The 19,164-nt window shown below is 42.4% G+C and overlaps 1 protein-coding gene across 8 annotated transcripts in view; it reads right to left on the bottom strand.

The window, feature by feature from the left end:
- The window catches only part of FAM13B (family with sequence similarity 13 member B), a 51,233-nt gene that overhangs the window by 7,707 nt on the left and 24,362 nt on the right, over nucleotides 1-19,164 (bottom strand). For 4 of the 8 annotated variants that reach the window (XM_068162921.1, XM_068162934.1, XM_068162928.1 and 1 more), the window contains 13 exons: nucleotides 16,476-16,517; nucleotides 15,488-15,643; nucleotides 13,262-13,397; nucleotides 13,012-13,035; nucleotides 9,672-9,739; nucleotides 8,428-8,482; nucleotides 7,872-8,019; nucleotides 5,255-5,320; nucleotides 3,982-4,192; nucleotides 2,105-2,234; nucleotides 1,498-1,579; nucleotides 998-1,227; nucleotides 547-630 (listed from right to left, as the gene is read on the bottom strand). In XM_068162921.1, the coding sequence (XP_068019022.1) occupies nucleotides 547-630; nucleotides 998-1,227; nucleotides 1,498-1,579; nucleotides 2,105-2,234; nucleotides 3,982-4,192; nucleotides 5,255-5,320; nucleotides 7,872-8,019; nucleotides 8,428-8,482; nucleotides 9,672-9,739; nucleotides 13,012-13,035; nucleotides 13,262-13,397; nucleotides 15,488-15,643; nucleotides 16,476-16,517 (1,432 nt within the window). The remainder of the gene's footprint in view (nucleotides 1-546; nucleotides 631-997; nucleotides 1,228-1,497; nucleotides 1,580-2,104; nucleotides 2,235-3,981; nucleotides 4,193-5,254; nucleotides 5,321-7,871; nucleotides 8,020-8,427; nucleotides 8,483-9,671; nucleotides 9,740-13,011; nucleotides 13,036-13,261; nucleotides 13,398-15,487; nucleotides 15,644-16,475; nucleotides 16,518-19,164) is intronic. The other 4 variants (XM_068162933.1, XM_068162968.1, XM_068162941.1 and 1 more) reach the window with 3 other exon arrangements.

Raw genomic sequence — 19,164 nt, 5'->3', positions numbered from 1 at the left:
TGCTGATTATAAAGCTAATGTGCCAAGTCCAGAAGGCTGATAGAATGGGAACTGGAAAGATCTCGTGACAGGACTGGTGATGCTGATCACTGTCCAAGATAAAAACCCACACAACTTCAGGCACCAGCTGCCAGTCACTCACTCCAACTGCCAGATCTCCAGTTCTTGAAGAGAGATGCCACAGACTTGGGAAAAAAAGAAGTTAAAAGACTTTCCCTGTCTGTTTTTGTGAACTCCAGAACAGCATTTCAGGCCTTTTCTCAGGAAATCCAATACTGGCTTCACAGACATGGAAGGCACCAAATGCCACCAGTTACTCTGCAAACTCAACAATCCACCCAGCCGTGGGAAAAGCGCCCAGTAAGAGAGAGAGTTTTTTAGGAGTGAATGCAACAGCTTCCTCTGATGGCAACATGGAAGCCAGCAGGTAACTTTGTGTCTTGGAGAAGGGAAGAAATGAACCCAGGAGCAGCAGCACATTCTGCAGAGAGCGCCTGCTGTCCGTGCACACCCCGACACGCTCTGATGAAGGGAAGCAAGCATTACCGGCCGGCCGTGCTGACTTTCATAATAGAGGAGGCTTTTCTGGAGAGATGTTTTCTCTTCTACCAAATGGTCCTTTGTCATTTTCTGTCAGAAGAATAAGTCACACCTTGTCAAACACAAGTCACTTCAAGAACGTTTTTCCTACATTATCAGCTAGGCAGAGATGCCTTAGCCAAACTCAGTGGCGTTAATAACCATACATCCCACCTTCATCCATTTAAAGCTGTCCAATATTGTCAGCACATATTTGTAAGTGTTTCAATAAAGAGTGAGCAAGGAAAATGGTTCATCTTGATCACTTCCCCACAGAGCCTGAAATACAAGGCCTTGCTAAAAGGCTGATAGACAGAGACATCATTTTGCTGATGAAATGATATCTGAAGTGTCCAACAGTGCTCTATGTCCCTGTGTTATCCTCTTAGAAACCACCAACCCATAACCTCATGCTTACTTTTATATCTTCTGGCAAACATCTCTCCACTCGTTTTTCCTTCAGCCTCTTCAGAATGAGCTCCAGGGTAGCTTCCTTGGAGGGCTTCTTCTCTTTCTGCACGGCGCGCAGGTCCTCGCCGTTTTCTTCCTCCTCTTGGTCAAGGGAGGAACCAAAGCTTTTTGGAAGAGTGTTACTTCGAGGACGTGGCTGAGGTATGAATTCTCCATCTGAGCTCCTCTGCTTTGCATCTGAAAAGGAGAAAAATTGCTCAAGCCACAGGTTTAGAAGAAACCACTCTGAGTTTGTTTGGCTGCATACAAAGGCACAGCAGAGTCTGCACAAGCGGTTTCTTTCTCCTCCAATGAACTAAAAGCAAAGCAAGGAGGAGAATGTGAATGTGAATTTATAATGGTTCAGCATTTGTACTGTCCTGGGGAATCTCACTGACTGACTTGGCCATTTCAGTCACACAGATCCTCTGTGTCTGCAGCACAACCCGAAGCTGTAGCACCCCTTACCTTTGATTTGCTTTCTCAGTTTGGTAAGTTCAGTCATCCACTTTAAGACCTTTGGATTGGCTGCGATATCACTGTAGGAGGGCTGGAAAGCAACACAAACCAATGACAGTTCATGAAACCAAACACTCCACACCTTGCTTGTAAACGCTTCTTTCCAGGTCTGGAAACCTTTATGACAGCGAATCTGACTAGAAACAGGGATGCCACTCTTAGGACCAGATCTCAGTGGCAACATAAGGCTCAGAAGGGCTCTGGGCAATCTGATCTAGGTGAGGATGCCTCTGCTTACTGCAGAGGGGGCTGGACTGCATGACCTTCAGAGGTCCCTTCCAGCCCAGACAATTCTGTGATTCTGTAAGGGACAACACTTGTGAAAATCAACTTCAAGCAGGACAGATCCCATCCAATATGCCCTCACCTTCACCCTTCCTTGGCCTCAGGCATTGGGGCAGGTCTTCTGGTACTGCTCAGTTCACTGTTGCAGACAGCAGTGCCTAACAAACTCATCTCATTTGTGGCCCCAGTTTATTTAGTGATGAGCTACACAAGGAACTTGGCTGTACCCTGCAGCCCTTTATCCTCAGTACCTTCACAGGTGGCAACTCACCTTACTGTTTTTCTCTTTTTCAAATTGTTCTTCGAATTGCTTTATCTTTTTCTGCAGTTTCTTGACAAGCTGATAAGGTGTCTTGTCTTCCCTTTTGTCATCTTTTGAGCTGAAGGATCCTCTTCGTGTTCTGCATTAGAAGTGGGGGTTAAATGGCCATTAAGTAATGAAGTGAGTGCCAACAACTTGTGTATTTGAGTAACAGCTGGCTAATTTAACGTTTGTCTGCTGTTCATCATCCATTCTTTACAGGTTTTCAGTCAAAGCTATTTACTACAGAATCAAAATGTTTATCTGTTGCCTTCAAAACCTGATGTGCTATTTTTCCCTCCTTTACTTTCAGCAATACAGGGAAACAGCACCTGAAATTCAAGTGTAATAAACTAATGTACTGGTAGTTCCCTCGTGCCTGCAACAGTTCAGACCTTTCTGATGGCTGAGCTACTTAAACAAGTTACTAGATACTCAGTACTCCAAGTATTGGGCACAGAATAAAGCCTAGGCTAGAAGCTGCCACTGAACAGTCCCTGGCAATTAGACTGCTCCACTTAACTGTCTTAGGCAATTTATAAGATACTGATCTAAAAACATCTGCACCATCTGTTGGGCTGTATTTCTAGAGTAGGAGATTCTGGCTTTAACTCAGCTTTTGCACTTGTTCAGCTCCTTGACAACTGCAGCTCCTGAGAAGCCTTTTTATTTCCAGGCTGACCGTCAGACTTTTCTAGTACACTTACTACTCAACATCCCTCAACACAACTACAAAGCCCAAGATATTAATCTAATCATCTACTAGTGGAGATCCTTCCTGGTTTCAAAATAAGAACAGCCATCAGGGCAGTCTCCTGAATCATTTCACCAGCACCTGTTGGCCATTTTTTGGTGGGTAACTGGAGGAAACTTGGGCAATCTTTTTGCATCTATAAACCTCTGTCAGACAGAGCTGGAGATTCTAAACTTTGTCTGTCATGTTCCAGATGTTCTCATTTTTATGAGATTATTTCTTCCCTAACAAGCATGGAAATTCTTCTTGAATTCCCTTTTGTAGTGGCAGTAGTAAAGAATACAGGGCACAGGTTATTTACAGGTCACAGGTTATTTACAGGTGTGGAGGGTCACACTCCCAGTGTCACACAAATAGGCTGCAGTTCAGCTACAACTCTACTTTCATACACTGGGTTAAAACAGACTCAATCTTCTAAATCTGCAGAAGACCTGCATTAAGAACCACACCTCTTCACTGCACTGCTGCCCCATGCCTCTCCCTCTAACAGCTGCTCCTTTCCTGTAACCCTTCTGAATGCCCTTTCCACAGCCCACACGGAGACTCTGCCTAGACCATACTTCAGCTGCAATGGTTTGTATAAGCTGTCTGTCTTTACTGGGAGTTGATAACATGCTGTGCAACACAAATCTACAATTATGCAGCATGAAAGTAGATATTCATACTACTGGGAAAATACACAGCCCCAAACTTACATGAAATCACAGGCCAGCAGCCCAGTAAAGACTGGTAAACAAAGATATAAATACTGTCTTCAGCCCAGGAAGTGCCATCACAGCAGGTTGTCAGAAGCCCCTGACCAAATGCCAGGGAAATCTGTGCAAGCCTGCCCTATTTTTACACTATTTCCCTCAGCATCTGCCAGTGGCCACTTTGAGAGACAGATACCATCCCAGATGAACCTCTGGTGTGCCTCACTGTGGCAGCTCCCGGGCAGGCAGAACAGGCAAACGGCCACACAATGCTAAGTCTGACCTTGCTCTTCAATTAATCCTTATCATCAAAACCCATGAGGTTCTCCAACAGCTCTATTTTCATGCTGGCAGTAACACCTCCTGCCCCAACAGCCAGCAAACCTCATTGCAGCCCATACCTAACAAAAGAAAGTGCTTTGGATGAAGGATCTAAGGTTTCTGGATCGTGCAAGAAGCGCTGGCTCTGCCCAAAGTCCAGGCTACGGTGTGACAGCACGGGGTGGCAGTCCTCTTCCAGCGGGTGATTAGTCATCCTCCCAGCCTGCGGGGAAAGCTGAGCTTCTCCAGACTCACTGTCCTCCTGCCAAGACTTGAAAGCAGGAAATGGATCTAGAAGATAAAAAAAAAAGGAGAGAAAATGGTACTGCTCTGCTCAGAGAATGGGAAAGGAGAGCCAAAAGGAAACAAAAATGCAAACCCAATGCTTAGTCTTGCATGTTATAAAGGATGTGGTGTCGTACACAACGTGAATCAAAACAGTGAAGTACATCAGAAAGCTACAGATTCTGTCGTATGACAATTGAAAGAAAAAGGTACTGCAATGAGGTATGCACACTAGGATCCCTTTTTCAAAGTGTATCTTGCATTTCTGAACAGTTCAGCAGTGTAAAGGAGCTGCATTTGCTCCGCAGAAATCTGCAGTTAGAGGAATATTTGTGGTCCATTGCCGCGTTGGGCTGTGGAAATTGATTGGCATACCACGTGCAGGTGCTTTGAAAGATCCTCCTCTTGCTTTTGAAGAAGGTAAGCCTGACAATACCTCCTTAGGTACCACACCCACCGGCTTGTTAAAGGAGTGTTGTTGGGCTTTTTAAGCTTAAATCTCTCTTGACACCACTGAGAAAAAGAGATTTCTTAATTTGTGGGAGGTGATTTCTTTTAGGCAGGGGATTCCAAAACAATCATTTGATTTTCTTTTTCCCAATCCTCACAAGAAGTGAGCTGCTAAACATTCCTTACGACTCTTGCTACCAAAAAGCTGATGTGGCCTTCCAAGCACTTCAAAATCCCCCTCCCTCCCCTCTTCCTTTCGGAGAGCTGCCTTTGTTTTTTTCCAGTTCAAATCAGAAATTTGAAAACTGGGTTCAAAGTGTGCAGAACAACAAGAAAAACCCACAAAGTAATCTTCCAGAAAAATATAACCCTTGTACCTGCTTTCCACTGTACATTTCTTAAGAGTTGCTGGGCTTTTTTGGGTTGCTTTTGTTCAGCTAGAATCTTGCCTGCTTGCACAGCACAAGATACACGGAGGGGATCTTTTAGAACTAAAAAAACCAAGTGTGAATCAAAAAGCTTGCAGATCAGAACATTCCCAAGAGATGAGGGACAGCAGGTGAAGGGTTAATTTGAAAGCAAACCATAATAACTGAACGTATGGCGAACCATACTTACCCTCCCCTTCTCTCTGCAGATGCATTGTTTTGAAATCAATGAGGGGGAAAGTGATAGGGCATGGCGCTAATAAAATGAAAAAGAATGGCAAAAATACTAAAGTGAACACACAGCACAGTCAGAACAAACCATACATAACATGTAAAGCAGGAAGATACAGTACCCGGGGGAAACAGCCCAGCTGCTGGGCCAGGCCCTGAGCACTCTCAGCTTCCAGGCAATTTCCATGGCAGGTAAGGATGCTCAGTCCTCAGCAAATCTCAACTCTTTACTGCAAAGGTTTACAAAGACCTGACAGGGCAATGGCAAAGGCTTGCTGGAGTTTGGTGAGAGCCTCCTGCAGCCTCACCTTAACAAAACACAAGGTCCAACTGGTTTTGCTCACAGCTTGCAAATACAGATGGTGGAGATTTCCCAAAAGCAGGACAAATGCAGAGAAAGGACTCGAGAACACAGATTAACTGAGCTGCATTTCTCCCTTAAGCCAGCAAGCATTTGATGTTCAAGAACTCTGTTGGTATCAGGCCTTTAAGTTTTCTGTCACATAGGCTTTAATAACCCAAACCTTGTAATAAGATTTGGACTGCTGTAGATTTCTTTACAAAGCCAATCTGCTTCAGTGGGACACCACAGGGACCTGCAGTGCCTTAGAAGGCTGAGATCCTAATAACAATTCTTAGAAGGACTGGAGAACAGCCAAAGTTAAACTACTTTGCAATGAAATAACACTTGCAAAATATCCCCATTTTACTACCAAGAAGTTTATAATCTAAATTTATATACAGATATGCCACTTCCTTTTCAAAGCAAAGGGCCATAAAGCTATTTGGATAATTCAAACCAAAGCAACTTTTATGAGCAGGTTCAAGGAAATCATGAAAATGGAAGCCACAAACCTTCTGAGAATAGGTATTAAACCAGATTAGCACACTTAGAAGATGCCACAAATGGGATGTGCAAGTAAGCAATTCATGTAAATAAAACACTGAGAATGTAAGCAGGAGTTTGGTTTGTTTAAGAACAACCAACTTTGTCTAAAGTTATTAACTTGGGCAACAAGAATGAAAATCTGGCCTCAGTGTCTTCAGGTGCCTGCAAATGGACTTCTCCATGATGTGACATACTCTGAAGGCAGCTTTTGCTAGCATCAACCAGGCCAACCAGCAAACCTTCTGCACACCTGAACAAGTCAATCACAAATTGCAAACCTCATCATCTGTAAAAGGGTTAAAAGGGAAGCATGGAGTCATGCAGGCAATGAATTTGGAAAACAGCCAGCACTGATGACAAATGAACAGGAACTTATCAGCCTTTGACCTCCAGGATAGAGCTTTAGGTGCTGACATGCTACAGCTACAAGCTGCCTGTCTGAGCTACACACGTTCCAGGTGTACATCACTAACTTCAACTCCTATCACACAGCAAACAGAAGAGTAGTGCAGCTGTTGTTTGTTACCAGTGTCTGACTAACATTTGACTGGGACACTTAGAGCTGTCTCAAAGAGTAGTTGCCACTGGAACAGCTTGTTTGCCCCTCTGTACTCAATCTGCACCAAGGCCTCTGTGAGTTTTTACAAGTGGAAACGTTTGGGCTGCAGCCACTGCACTCTTAGAGGCAGCTCCCAGGGTTTTAGCAAACTGTATCACTTGTATTTTTTAAGGTGTGATGATTCAGAATATCCATACCAGGCAGAGGAAACAGGATATAGAGAACATACATAAAGATAAGTACTCAGAAAAGATGATATTGACAAGAGTGCTCTGCTCTGGTTACAAAGGGATTATGTTTTCACACAAATACAACAAAAATCTAAACAGTTGTTAGCAGACATCTGAGCAAAGTTCAGCTTTGCTTAAGGGCTTGCCAAACCTGGAAGGCCATGAAGAATAAGGTCACAAACATTAGGAACCCTACCTGAGAGAAAAATCATGTTTCAAACATTTAATCCAACCAATGGAGGGACAAGGGGCACAGAAATAAAATCTATCTGCAACTTTTAACTTCCATTTGAAAGAGCTGTTTCCAGTTGTCCAATGACAAGGAAAGCCAACATCTGAAATTTCTGATGTTTGAAACAAAACCACCACCAGATTTTCCAGAATAAATCAAATAGCAATTGCTGTGTTTAGTAGCTGGGAGATTTCAAGTCAAACTGAGCTAGTATGAGAACTTTAGCAGCTTACACCTAAGAATAAAAACACCCAAACAAGACACAGTGAATATGGACTCCATGACAATAATCAGAGAAAGTGTTTCTAAGGACTTGAGACTCAGCATCCTGGAAACCATGAGTCACTGGGGAAAAAAACCAACCAAAACCAAAACCAAGAAGCAGACACCAAAAATCCCCAATCACCTCTACTATGAAACTTAGGGCTTTTTGGTTTCTTTAGTTGCTGCTTTGACTACCTTTTCTTTGCCTTTTTATTTAAGGCTCTTAATGAAGCTGCAGATAGCTCTAAAACAAGATGGGCCCTAGGCCGTGGCTTGGTTGATCTTACCACCTGTATGGGAACTGAAATAAAAGAAGTGTAACTTGTTTGCTGCTTCTGCTTTCTCAGCTGTTCTACTTTCCTTACTAGCTAACTATATTGTGAGCTAAAGGGTGAAAATTACCTTCCCATTTGTCACCATCAGATACATTCTTCAGGTCAAGACGTGGTACTTGGACACCCAGGGCTTCCTCAGAACCATTAACGTTGCCATCCCCCAACACCTCTGAGTCAGTATTTGCATTAAGATCACAAGTCTTGCTACTTGAATCCTGCATTTAAATAACAGAAGATGCTTTTTCATTATTTAACAACAGGAAATCAGGTACCTCACCAGCGACAGTCCCAGCAGTTCTGGAAAGTTTTAGGGGGTGAGGCCTATGGGAGAGTGAGATTTAAAAGTTCCTCTTCTTTCCTAATTCTCCACAAGCTTCCCTGCACTCCCAGCAGCAGTTATTTATTTGCATTACAAACACAGTCCTTACATGAGATGCATAAATGCAAACGTGCTCTGCTAGCAAAGCTTTGATGATGAGATCTCTAGCACAGGCTCTGCAAACCTTGCAGCAGGCCAACCCTGGAGAACATTTTAGAAGTTAAATTTCTGGGGTTTCTTCCTGTATTTCATGTCAGTTCCTAAGCTGCTGTGTATCTGTGCACAAATGGAATCACAATCTTACCAGCAACACCTCTGGAGATGTTCTGTCATCGCCACCAAGTAATAAACTATTCTGCCTGAAAAGCAGACACAGAGCAAGTTATGATTTTAAATGCAAGTGGTTAAAGGACAGTAAACACCATGCATTTCCTTCACACTTTATTCTTGCATACCCTAGTCCAGTTTTAGCACATACACAATGGATTTCCTTACAGTGACAGGTAAATTTAACAAAGTTACATTGCCTTTGTTTTATTTTCTTCCCCCCTCTCTCCCTAACCCCCTTTGCTCTCCACAGAATTTCAAGTTGAAGCACATAAATCACTGGACTTGGACCAAGCTAGAAATAAAACCACCTCAGACCTTTGTTTTCAAACTGGAAGGAAATAGTTTTAAGTAGTCAATTGAACTCAAACTGAAATTTCAGTCAGTGCTGAACTCAAGCTGCAAATGTACTTACAGTCCCTCTTAGCAGCATTAATTCTTCAATCACTAAGAGCAATAAAATATGCCCAAATGTTTTAAAGAAAACAACTTTTTCTTCTTCTTTTGGGTGGTTCATTAAAACAACATGATATACATGGAGGCTTCTATTTCTTTTCTGTTCTATGGGCATAAAGTTCTGTACCTTTTGTATCACCACCATCAAAAGGTAACTCCACCTTATCCTCTGTTTACACATGTGACAAGTTACACACAATCATAAAACGGTCTGGGTTGGAAGGGGCCTCCAAAGGTTATCTAGTCCAAGCCCCTCTGGAGTAAGCAGGGGCATGCTCAACTAGATCAGGCTGCCCAGACCTGTCAAGCCTCACTTTGATTATCTCCAGGGATGGGATGACAACCACCTCCCCAGGCAACCTGTTCCAGTGTTCCACCACCCTAATGGTAAAGAACTTGTTCCTAACATTCAATCCAAATCTGCTCTTCTCTAGTTTGAAGTCACTGCCTCTTGTCCTTTCACTGCAAGCCTTTGTAAAGAGTCTCTCTCCATCCTTTCTGTAGGCCCCCTTCAGGCCCCCTGGAAGGCTACTATCAGGTCTCCATGGAGCCTCCTCTTTATCAGGCTGAACAACCCCAGCTCCCTCAGCATATTTAGTTTCACCTCCCTTATAAAAATCATGGAATGGTTTGGGTTGGAAGGGACCTCCAAAGCTCATCTAGTCCAACCCCCTTTGTTGTCAGAAATCACCAGGTTGGTCCACTTACAGGTCAGAACTGAACTTAGACATTCTGCCATCTAAGTGACAAAAGCAAAACACATACCCTTCCCTATTATTTTCTCCATCAACATCTGCATCTTCATCACATGGTTCCAATAATACGTCTGCAGTCTGTTGGCAAAGAGTTATGTTTAGAAAAGATTCAGGAAAGGCATTCTGGGCTGAAAATTGTTTCTGGAACCATCTCTGGCCACAAAAATACCCTCAAGAACTAAGACACAGCTTCTTGTGTAAGAGTGGAAATCGTTAATCCTAAACATGCAGTACTGTCATACCTAAAGTAAGGCCACTACCTAGGTGCTTTCATCACTAAAAGCCAGGCAATGACTGATGGAAGCCTTCAGATTTGTACTGATTTAACTATTAACACAAACAGTTCTACTGCAAACTGTCAATCACAGCCCGAAGCTTGGGGTGACTAAATGATGGCAGTATCCTCGTCTGGAAAATAACGGAGTGGGATGTGGACTTGTGCTCAGCATATGTGAAATGGAACAAGTCTGACAGACTTTCTAAAAGGAGGTACTAATCCCTGCTACTAAATAAAGCAGCAGCAGAACTGGAAGGGGATGAAGAAATGCAGGCATTCCTATGACACCATCTCACTAAACAAGTTCAGATGAATCCATGTCACCGGTCTGTGCACTAAGTGCTGGCACAGGAAGACTTGAAGCCCTTGGTTTCTCCCAGAAGTGTCTTATTTGGGGGGAGTACAAGACATTTGAAATATAAAATGTATCATTCTTAAGATAGCAGATTATATTTGGTTTCAGACTTCAAGAAGTTCTCACAAATGAGCTTTCAAGTGTGTGACTATAAAAGAGTTACCCTGAGAGTTCAAACACAAACACCAGCTGCCAGTTTTACCTGCTGCCTAACAGTCACCCTTTGCAGGCAGAACTCCATTCTTCTGTTTACATTTTTTCAATCCTCCAGTCAAATTCCAATTCCAGGAAGCAAATTTTAATTATAGTGCATTTGTCATACTCCTGCAGATAATTTCCACCCTGGAGATGAGCTGTGCAAGCTTTGCATAGTCACACTTATTGTGGCTCTGGAAACAGCTGCTTCTGCTTCCATTTCAGCCCCAAAGGAGAGCTCACATGCACATTGTTCATTTCCTACAGCCCTGCATGACCCTCTCCAATTCCTTTCCTACAGCAGAATCAGTGATTTCCCTTTAGCATCTCCTCAAAAGAGAAAGCTCTCCAAAAACGTTTGAAATGGTGCATTAACAAAAAGAAGGTAGAAAACAACCCCAAACTTCCCCCCAGAATGCAACCCTACTGCTGATATCAAACACCAGAAAAGCAAAAAACAGTTAAGAATGACATCAGGTAGGACAACAAAACAAATCTTTACATGACCCTGCACTCCCAAGCATCCTCTTTCCCTTTAGATTCTTAGCACAGTAACATAGTTGGACCCCTGAAGCGCACACGCTCCCTAAGAAGTGCAATTCCCATTTCTCAGCTGTTCTTTGAAAGCACTGAAATTGCCTCAACCCTCCTGAAAAGCCACCAATTTGCATTTTTTTGTTTCCCCATAAGTATTTTCTGAGGTTTGATTTCTAAAGCTCAGCATACATTTTCAGGAGGAAGTAAAGTTGCTCCCTACTGCTTCTGAAGGCTTTCACTGCCAAAAGCCTGAAAACCTAAAGCAAACACTACAAATAAAAGACAACTCACAACAGCCAGACAGAAAAAGCCATGGCAGAAATATGGAACTCTACCCTCTGCTTTCAACAGGGCTCTTGCCAGCACAGCATTCACCTGAACTGGATAAAATAGCATCTGATTTCCAGCAATCATTTGTTTGTGCATTTTCAGATACAGGATAACAACCTAATTATCTGTGAATAACAAGATTTGGAGCTAATGAATCGGGAAAGAATCCAGACAATCAATACATTCCACGAGATTCCATTTTACAGAAGGGGGTTTAAAGCCATATGCTGGCTGAGTGGAAGCCATTGAAAAAAAATGTGGCTTGTTAGGTGATTCAAAAGAGTAATTAGGGATCTGTGAAAGCAAACAGAAGGCTAGGAGAACACATGACAATAGCAAAAAGCACCAGGGCAACATTTTGTTTTAATAAAAACACAGATTCCAGACAAGACAGCCTCGCAGTTTCACTATGCTAAGGCATCCAGCTCGAGCTTTTCAAGTTCACAGACCCATTAAATTCTTCCAGTTAATTTAAGTCTGCTAACAATAGGTTTGCTCATCTAGTTATCTTTCAGGAAACCCTCAGAAAGATTTATGGACTCACAGGCAAGAAGCTCAAAACCACTGCAGAATGCTCTCTGTGTGTTTAGCAAATCTCCTGACCCACAGAATCCATCATTTAGATTTGTGACAGCAGAAGCTTTACCCAAAAAGCCAGGGAACTACAGAAGGGGATTTGTCATTAGAGGAGCTTATTTGACAGCTGCATATGTGCTATTTCATACAGAGTGGTAGAAACTATATCCTCTTGCACATTGCTGTTCTACTTGATTTCATTTTTGTCAGCACATATTTTAGAGGACTGCTGGACCACATGGAGATATCCAAACGACAGACTCATGCCTGATTGCTGAGAAAAAGTTCTGGCACAGTTCAGGCCATCATTACAAGCTCAGGCCACACATATCATCAAAAGTGAAAGTTTGTGCTATGTAAAGAGCTAATAATTTTCAGCTCAGAAGAAAGCTGAGGCATGTCTCTTGTACAGGGCAAACCATTATTGCAACACCTAGAATTGCTTTCTGAACATCAACAGCAGATTCAAGTATCAGTAAAGCTGTATTTTTGGAGCACAGCAGGTCAGCATCACATCCTAAGATGTGCTCATGCAGGTCTAGACACATTTTCCTGCTTTGGAATACAACTGGTGAATCCTGATGCTTTTCAAAATGCCAGTTATTAAGTGTTGAACCTCTTCAGGAGCTCCCAAGTCTAATTTTCTTTTGTTTTTCTTTTGCTGGACACCTCAAGTGTAAGAATTCTATGTGGACACATCAGTATGGAGGGACACAAGCTGTCAGCACAGCAGAATTCAAATCTCTAAGCAAAGAGCTCCAACAAGAAGTACAAGAACCTCTTTCAAGTAGAAAGGAGATGAAGATGGGTTGAAAAAACATAGGATGTCTATGCTTACCACAAAAGAAACTAGAAACAGTGAAACAAACCCTGGAAAATGAGCTGATTACATAACCACAGCTTCCTAGCACAGAGACAGTCAAGAGGCTGCAGTCTGCAGGCAACTGCTACGTCCTCCCTTTCTTGACTCAGTAAAAGTCATGACTGTGGGCTATGCTACATGCACAGCTCTAGACCTGCTGCTCCTCAGAGGCTGTCTTAACCAGGCCTATGCTTCCTTTTCTGATACCTCCAACTTACCTGAGCAGAAGGAAGGGCTGGTACCTGTGAAAGATCAATAGAAAAACAGCAGTCAGGCTCCAACCAAGTTGCTCAAAGGACATACAAATTTCTTTGTGCAGGTCTATGTCTATGAATCATGCATAGCAAAGAAGGCACCAAGCAGCAGTGCCATGTAAAACTACAGCACAGGGAAACCTGGATCTCTAAAATGCTTTGCTCAAGTCACAGCAATTTATCGTTTTCATATATAGGAGGCTCTTCCTCTCACCTGAATGCTTTCTTCTTCCTCAGTTACAGTATCCTGTTTCATAGCTTCACTGTCTACATCAGTGCAACCCAAAACTTCAGAGCAGTCTGCTGTGTTCTCACTGCTACCAGTGTCATTATCTTCATTAACATCATTCCTAAAGGAGAAGCACAGAAAGACTTTAGCAAACTGTTGCTCCACCTTTAAAAGAAAAGAGTGGGTTTTGGTTGGGGTTTTATTGCTTTGTTTGGGGAGTTTGTTGTTGTTTTGGTTTTGTGGTGTGAAGATGCCCTGGCAAGGGGGTTGGACTCCATCTCCAGAGGTCCCTTCCAACCCCTACTATTCTGTGATTCTCTGCTGCTGCTGTCTGCAGTTTTTTAATCTAATACAGTATTAAACAAGAGGGTTTATTTCAACCAGATTACTCTGATTATAGACACTGGTAACATCTACAATTCCAATCACCTGCAGGCAAATTTATGTAGTTTAGATGCACTCCTGAGGTTTAGTGAGAGATGTATGAAAATGTACTTATTTAACTGTTGCACTAAAGGTTGGGCACACAGCCCCCACTTACTCAGGAATAAAAGCATCAAGGGCCAGAAGCAATGACATAAGGGAATTACCACAAGTGGAAGAAGTTGCAGTGGCTACACTCCTCTCACCACTGAAGCAGCTGGTTTATAGCTAGTGTCACTGTGCCCCTCCAGTGAGAAATCCTGGAATTTCTAACATGCAATCTTGCTAGAATTCAATTTAAGGCTTGTAACAGGACAACCAGATTAAGACTTACACCCTATTTATGTCCAAAGATTCTTTACATGCCACCACCCCAACTGCCATGTGAGTCCATAATTCATCACAAGCCTTTGACTTTCTAGTCTTCCTCCTGTGTGCTTACAAAGAATTCCAAACCACCCTCAAACCCCATGCTCCTCCTCCTCTTTAGATGGAGAGATACTAAACAGAAAGGTTTGGAAACTGCCATGTTAATTCTCTTTTCTCAAGTCTGGCATTTATTTTAAATCAGCTGTAAGAGATTTGCCCTGGATCACTGCATTTTGTCAGTTCTTCTGTAACTGTGTACTTGGCTGGTGCAGAGTCTGGTGGGGGTACTGCTTTAAAGGACCCAGATGACCTCTCCCAAGAACGCTATCGTGTAGCCTCTATTACGGCTAATCCCCAGCGGAACGGTGATCAGAAGCACTTGGAATAGTCACCATGCCAGGAGAGGATATTGGTTTCAAACCTGTAGTGATGGTACTTCTAGCCTCCACTCCTGTGAAGTCAGCCAGCCTTTAAAGCACTTAGCTGTAACTGAAGGCATTCAGCTACAAGAGGGTCCTTCAGGCAATTACCCACTTACCTATAAATTGCTTTGAAGACATTAAGTCTCTAACACTAAAACTCAAGATTCAGCTGATGATTACCAGCAAGGATTATTACTTTTATGATCAGCTGGTAACTTAAGTGTGACCTCTTGTCACAGAGAAGACTTCTAAAGCCAGCTAAGATTGAACAATACAGAAAACAGCATTTGAGTCTCTGAACACTTCACATATTCCAGGCTCTGAGCCTGGAAGGAATTCGGGTCCTGAAGTCCTACTTAACTACACATTTTTGGAGTTTGGGTATTAATCATGTCTGTTTATTTTTAATAAAGCACCAAAATGTACCAGCTCCTCAATGCTGCCATGGCAATCACTCCACTCACAGCATGGCAAGATTCACAATGAAAAGCAGAAGCTGATCCCAAAAGGCTGAGCCTCTGTGCAAATTGACCCACAGGGCTCATTCTATCCTTTTTCAGCTGGTGGGTTGACACTGGCAGCCAGAGCAGTAAACCAGCTATGCTGACATGGAAAGACAGGGTAAAGAAACTTAAACAACATCTGTAACAGCTTTTATATGGTAAAACTGTGTCATATGTAACATGTGTGAGGTAAGAATGAAATCATTTGGGTAAGCTAAGTTCCTGTGCTACCTGCACAGAAGTCAGCAGTGAAGCAGCTACACTTCACAACGTTTTCAGCAATAAAATCAACTCAAAATATTTGCTTTAGGAGTTGTTGATTACTGGGAACTGATAGAAGCTGATTTGGTTTAAAATGTGAGATAAACTGAAGTTAATAGCAGAAGCTCTAAGTTTTACTTCAGGTTGAGATGGGGAATTGGGGTATTTTGGTTTGGAAGAGTTAAGATATGTAATAATTAGAGAATTCATTACAGATGCTACAAAAGTCTTACTGGTTGTTAGATCCTTCCTCATCCCCACTGGGATTTTTTGCTTCATTGTTACAGCCCAGTCTGTGTTGCTGTATGTGTTTCAGATCATTATCCAAGCTGCTCTGCAGGTCAAAAAGGTGCTGTTCCACAGCTGCTCTAATTGTTCTTTCTAAAATGCTAAAAAGAACAAAGACAGGACATTCATATTAAGAACTCTCCTTCTGCATTGATCAGCTATGCAGAAAGGCAGAGATAAACTTCACACACGAGAGGAATCTTTGATGACAAGCACTTCAAGGCCCAAAGCAACTAGCCTTCCCCAAAAGGGAGTGGCAATTACTGTACCTACTATCTTCTCCTTCATCAGATTTACATACAGTAGTAGGAAGTCTATTAACAGCATTTTAAGAGTGATCACCACATGACAATGACTAACTTTTTAATAACTACACACAAAACCTTCTCAAAGTCTAATGTACTAATGTGACAGTAATGTACTGTTATCTGTAACAGGTCAGAGTCAACCCTGGAGCAGGAACCCCTGCAGCACAGTTGGCTGGAACCCCCCCTGAACAGGGCTGTAATCTTAAAAGGCAAGAGGCAACAAATAGCAGAGTCAGTGAGCAAGTGCCTGATGAAGGACACAGGCTGTGCCCTAAGATACATCAAGAACAGAGCAGCCTTCATTAAAAACAGACCACTCTGAGTGCTTCTGAGCCAAGGTACACAATTAGGCCTTTAAAAATCTCGTCCTATAAGAATCTTCAACTATTTTACCCCATTTTTAACTCTGGAATTGTGTGTTTATTTTTCCTCATGCTTCTGCAGCCAGCACCACTGCCAGGCATCAGGTCTTTCCTGCATCAGTGAAATACTTCAGACTGGAATGTTTATTCCTAACTGTAATCACCAAACCTACTGCATTCCCTGTCCTTGAAAGAAGAGATATCTTCTAGGCACATTCTTGTAACAGCATAACTCAAACATTTTATATTTTCATTATACTTACTCTGCAGAGGCTGGCAAGATACTTATGGGAGAGATATGAGCACTGCAATAAAGAAGAAATAAGTTAATGCAATGCAAAACTTACCACACTAAATAAAAGTCTTGAAGTCAACAGAAAGTAAATTAGAAGAGACTCAAAGACTGCAAGTAATGTGGCTAATAAGAGTAGAATAAATAGGTATAGAAAGCACGGAGTTTTGCAGTCCCCTTAGGATTTAGATGGAGAAAGCTTAAAGAATGCCACTGTAAGACAAAGTTTTAGAGGCAGCAATGCAGATTTCTGTCTCTAAAGAGCCAATACTCAGCATATCATGAAGCTATAAGCTCTCAGATGTACCATCTTTCCCATGGGAAATACAAATCAGTTTCCAAAGGTCTTCTGACACCTTGCTTAAGAATGCAGATTCTAACCTTGCTGCCTAAAGCAAATTCCAAGCTACTCTGCTTCCCTCCCAAGATGCAATTCAGAGAGGTTCTTCCCAGCCTGTCAGACTCTTGCATAACTTTATTCTGCAACATTCAACAGATCTGCAGCACCCTCCAAGGACAGCCACATTACAAGCCCAAGGCAGGTCCCCTTCCAGAGGTTCTGGGGCATGAGCTAGCCATTTGTAAAGCATTTGGGAGTCTCCCAGCACAAGCCACTTGAGCCTTGAATGTTAAACTCCTAGAGAGGGTGGAAATCAGTGCAACTAACACAGGTAGGTTACCTGGTGTATGTGATCCCTTGACAGTTTTTCATTAATATGCTCAAACTTCCCTCATTATAAACAGAGCACTTCAGTTTTACACAAAGTGATGGTAAATATGCCAAGAATGAAATCATAGAACTCTACTGTAAACAGCAATAAGTTACAACTTAGATGTCTATTTCCAGAAACAATAACCACCTGGTTCAGTTCAACTAGGAGGCAAGGAGGGAGTTAAACAAGTTTATAGATAACTAAGATAAAAAACCTGAAAAGTAGCACTTGAATCTCCCCTTTACCAAGCACCAATACTGTTGGGAGCTGGCACTGATCGTGAATGCATACAGTAAGCCTTGGAATACAAGGGAGGCTTGCAACTGCACTGGAGAACTGAACAGGTAGAATTTCTGCAAGGTAGCAGAGCCTTGCTTATGCTGAAAATCATAGACAGCCTCTCTGCTTACACAAGAATAGTTTTAATGCAGCAAGGAGTATCTTTGTTAGATCTTATCAAGTTTATTAGTAGTTCCATTACCTGAGAGGCAAGATAATTAGACCACCTCAAGCAGACTTTCTGTTTTTCTCTTCCTCTAAGTAGGTGAAACACAAGCAATAAAAGACTTTCAATTAAACACTTGCTGATAAGGAAAGTGGTTGAAGTATTTATTTTAAAATAATTATGCCCTTTTTGCCTCAGACAACTTGTACTGGGCCAACAACAGAGTGCACTGGAGTCAAACAGCCCCGTGGAACTACGGAAGCAAGCTGCTTACAGCACTTGGGCTGGGGTGGGGTGGCTTTGTTTAGCTTTGGGGGGGGGTTTGGTTGGGGTTTTTTTTGTGTTGTTGGGGGTTTTGTTGGCAGACTTTTTGGGGTTTTTTTTATTTGTTTTTAATATGGAAAGTTGATTTTGAATCAAGCACACTTCATGATTTGTGTGTGTGTTTGCCTGGGTGAAAACTCAACCAGGTCTATTTCAAATGCTCTGAGAGAACAGGCAGCTCTGAGCTGTTTCAAAATAGACATTGCTATGTCACTTCATGAGATGAAGACACCTGATGGAGAAGCCAGATACTGTAGCCACTAATAAACAACTGCTTCATTTTATTTTCTCTTCCCAACAAAGAAATAGCAAGAGTAAATTTACAACAGAAGATATTTCTGTGCACAGCTCAGCACAGCCCTCCTCCTTAGCCCTGCCTCTAAATTTTGTGATAAACAAATTCTGGTTTGATAACACTTGGGGGGGGGAAGTAAAAAATGAAGCTGTGCAGAAATTCAGCTTCATGAACAGGGTAAGAGAAGGAACATGTGCAAGACCCTCAGAGAAAAACAACTACCATGATTTCAAAACAAACAAAGGTTGGTTTAAGTATCCAGCCTCGGTATTTTCAGTGCTACAAAACCTTCACTGTCAAAGGCATGCTTACTTTCTACAAGTCCCAATACATGGTTGTACACACTAAAATCAGTTTACTATTAAGACTCAGCCAGCCCTGGGATAAATTGGAGGGGGACAGGGGGTAGCAAAGCAGAGCACAGAACTCTGCAACACTCTAGCTGTAAAAGAGAGCAAAAGAAGATTCAGTCAAGGGCACGAGAACAAACACTATTTATAGGAAATTGTGATGACCTGGAATCCTTTCATTCTACCACTTGAGACAATAATGAACTGTGTCAAGAGTGGGGAGAATCAAGCTCATCTCCAAAGAATCCGAAAGATTTCGGACAAGGTTCACCACCGAATTTTCCATCTGCCTGCATAACCTTCAGCCCCCAGCACAGGAGCGGTCACAGTGCTTTCATTAAGTACCTTCAGATGCCTTAGAGGTGCTCAGCAAAAGATGCATAAATCAGCAGCATTGCAAAGCCTGAAGAATCCTCTTACTACATAAAGCACATCATCGGCCTTCACCTAAACCATTTCAACAATTAACCACTTTTTGAAAGGAGTATGTCAGCTGCTCCTGGCTGGAAACACCTGCCACCTTCCCGACCCAG

The sequence above is a fragment of the Melanerpes formicivorus genome, unplaced genomic scaffold, assembly GCF_026170545.1.
Source record: "Melanerpes formicivorus ecotype bairdi unplaced genomic scaffold, bMelFor1.0.p_v2 SCAF_2, whole genome shotgun sequence".
NCBI lineage: Eukaryota > Metazoa > Chordata > Aves > Piciformes > Picidae > Melanerpes > Melanerpes formicivorus.
The sequence above is the reverse complement of the archived record's forward strand: the minus strand, read 5'-3'. Positions and strand labels throughout refer to the sequence as shown.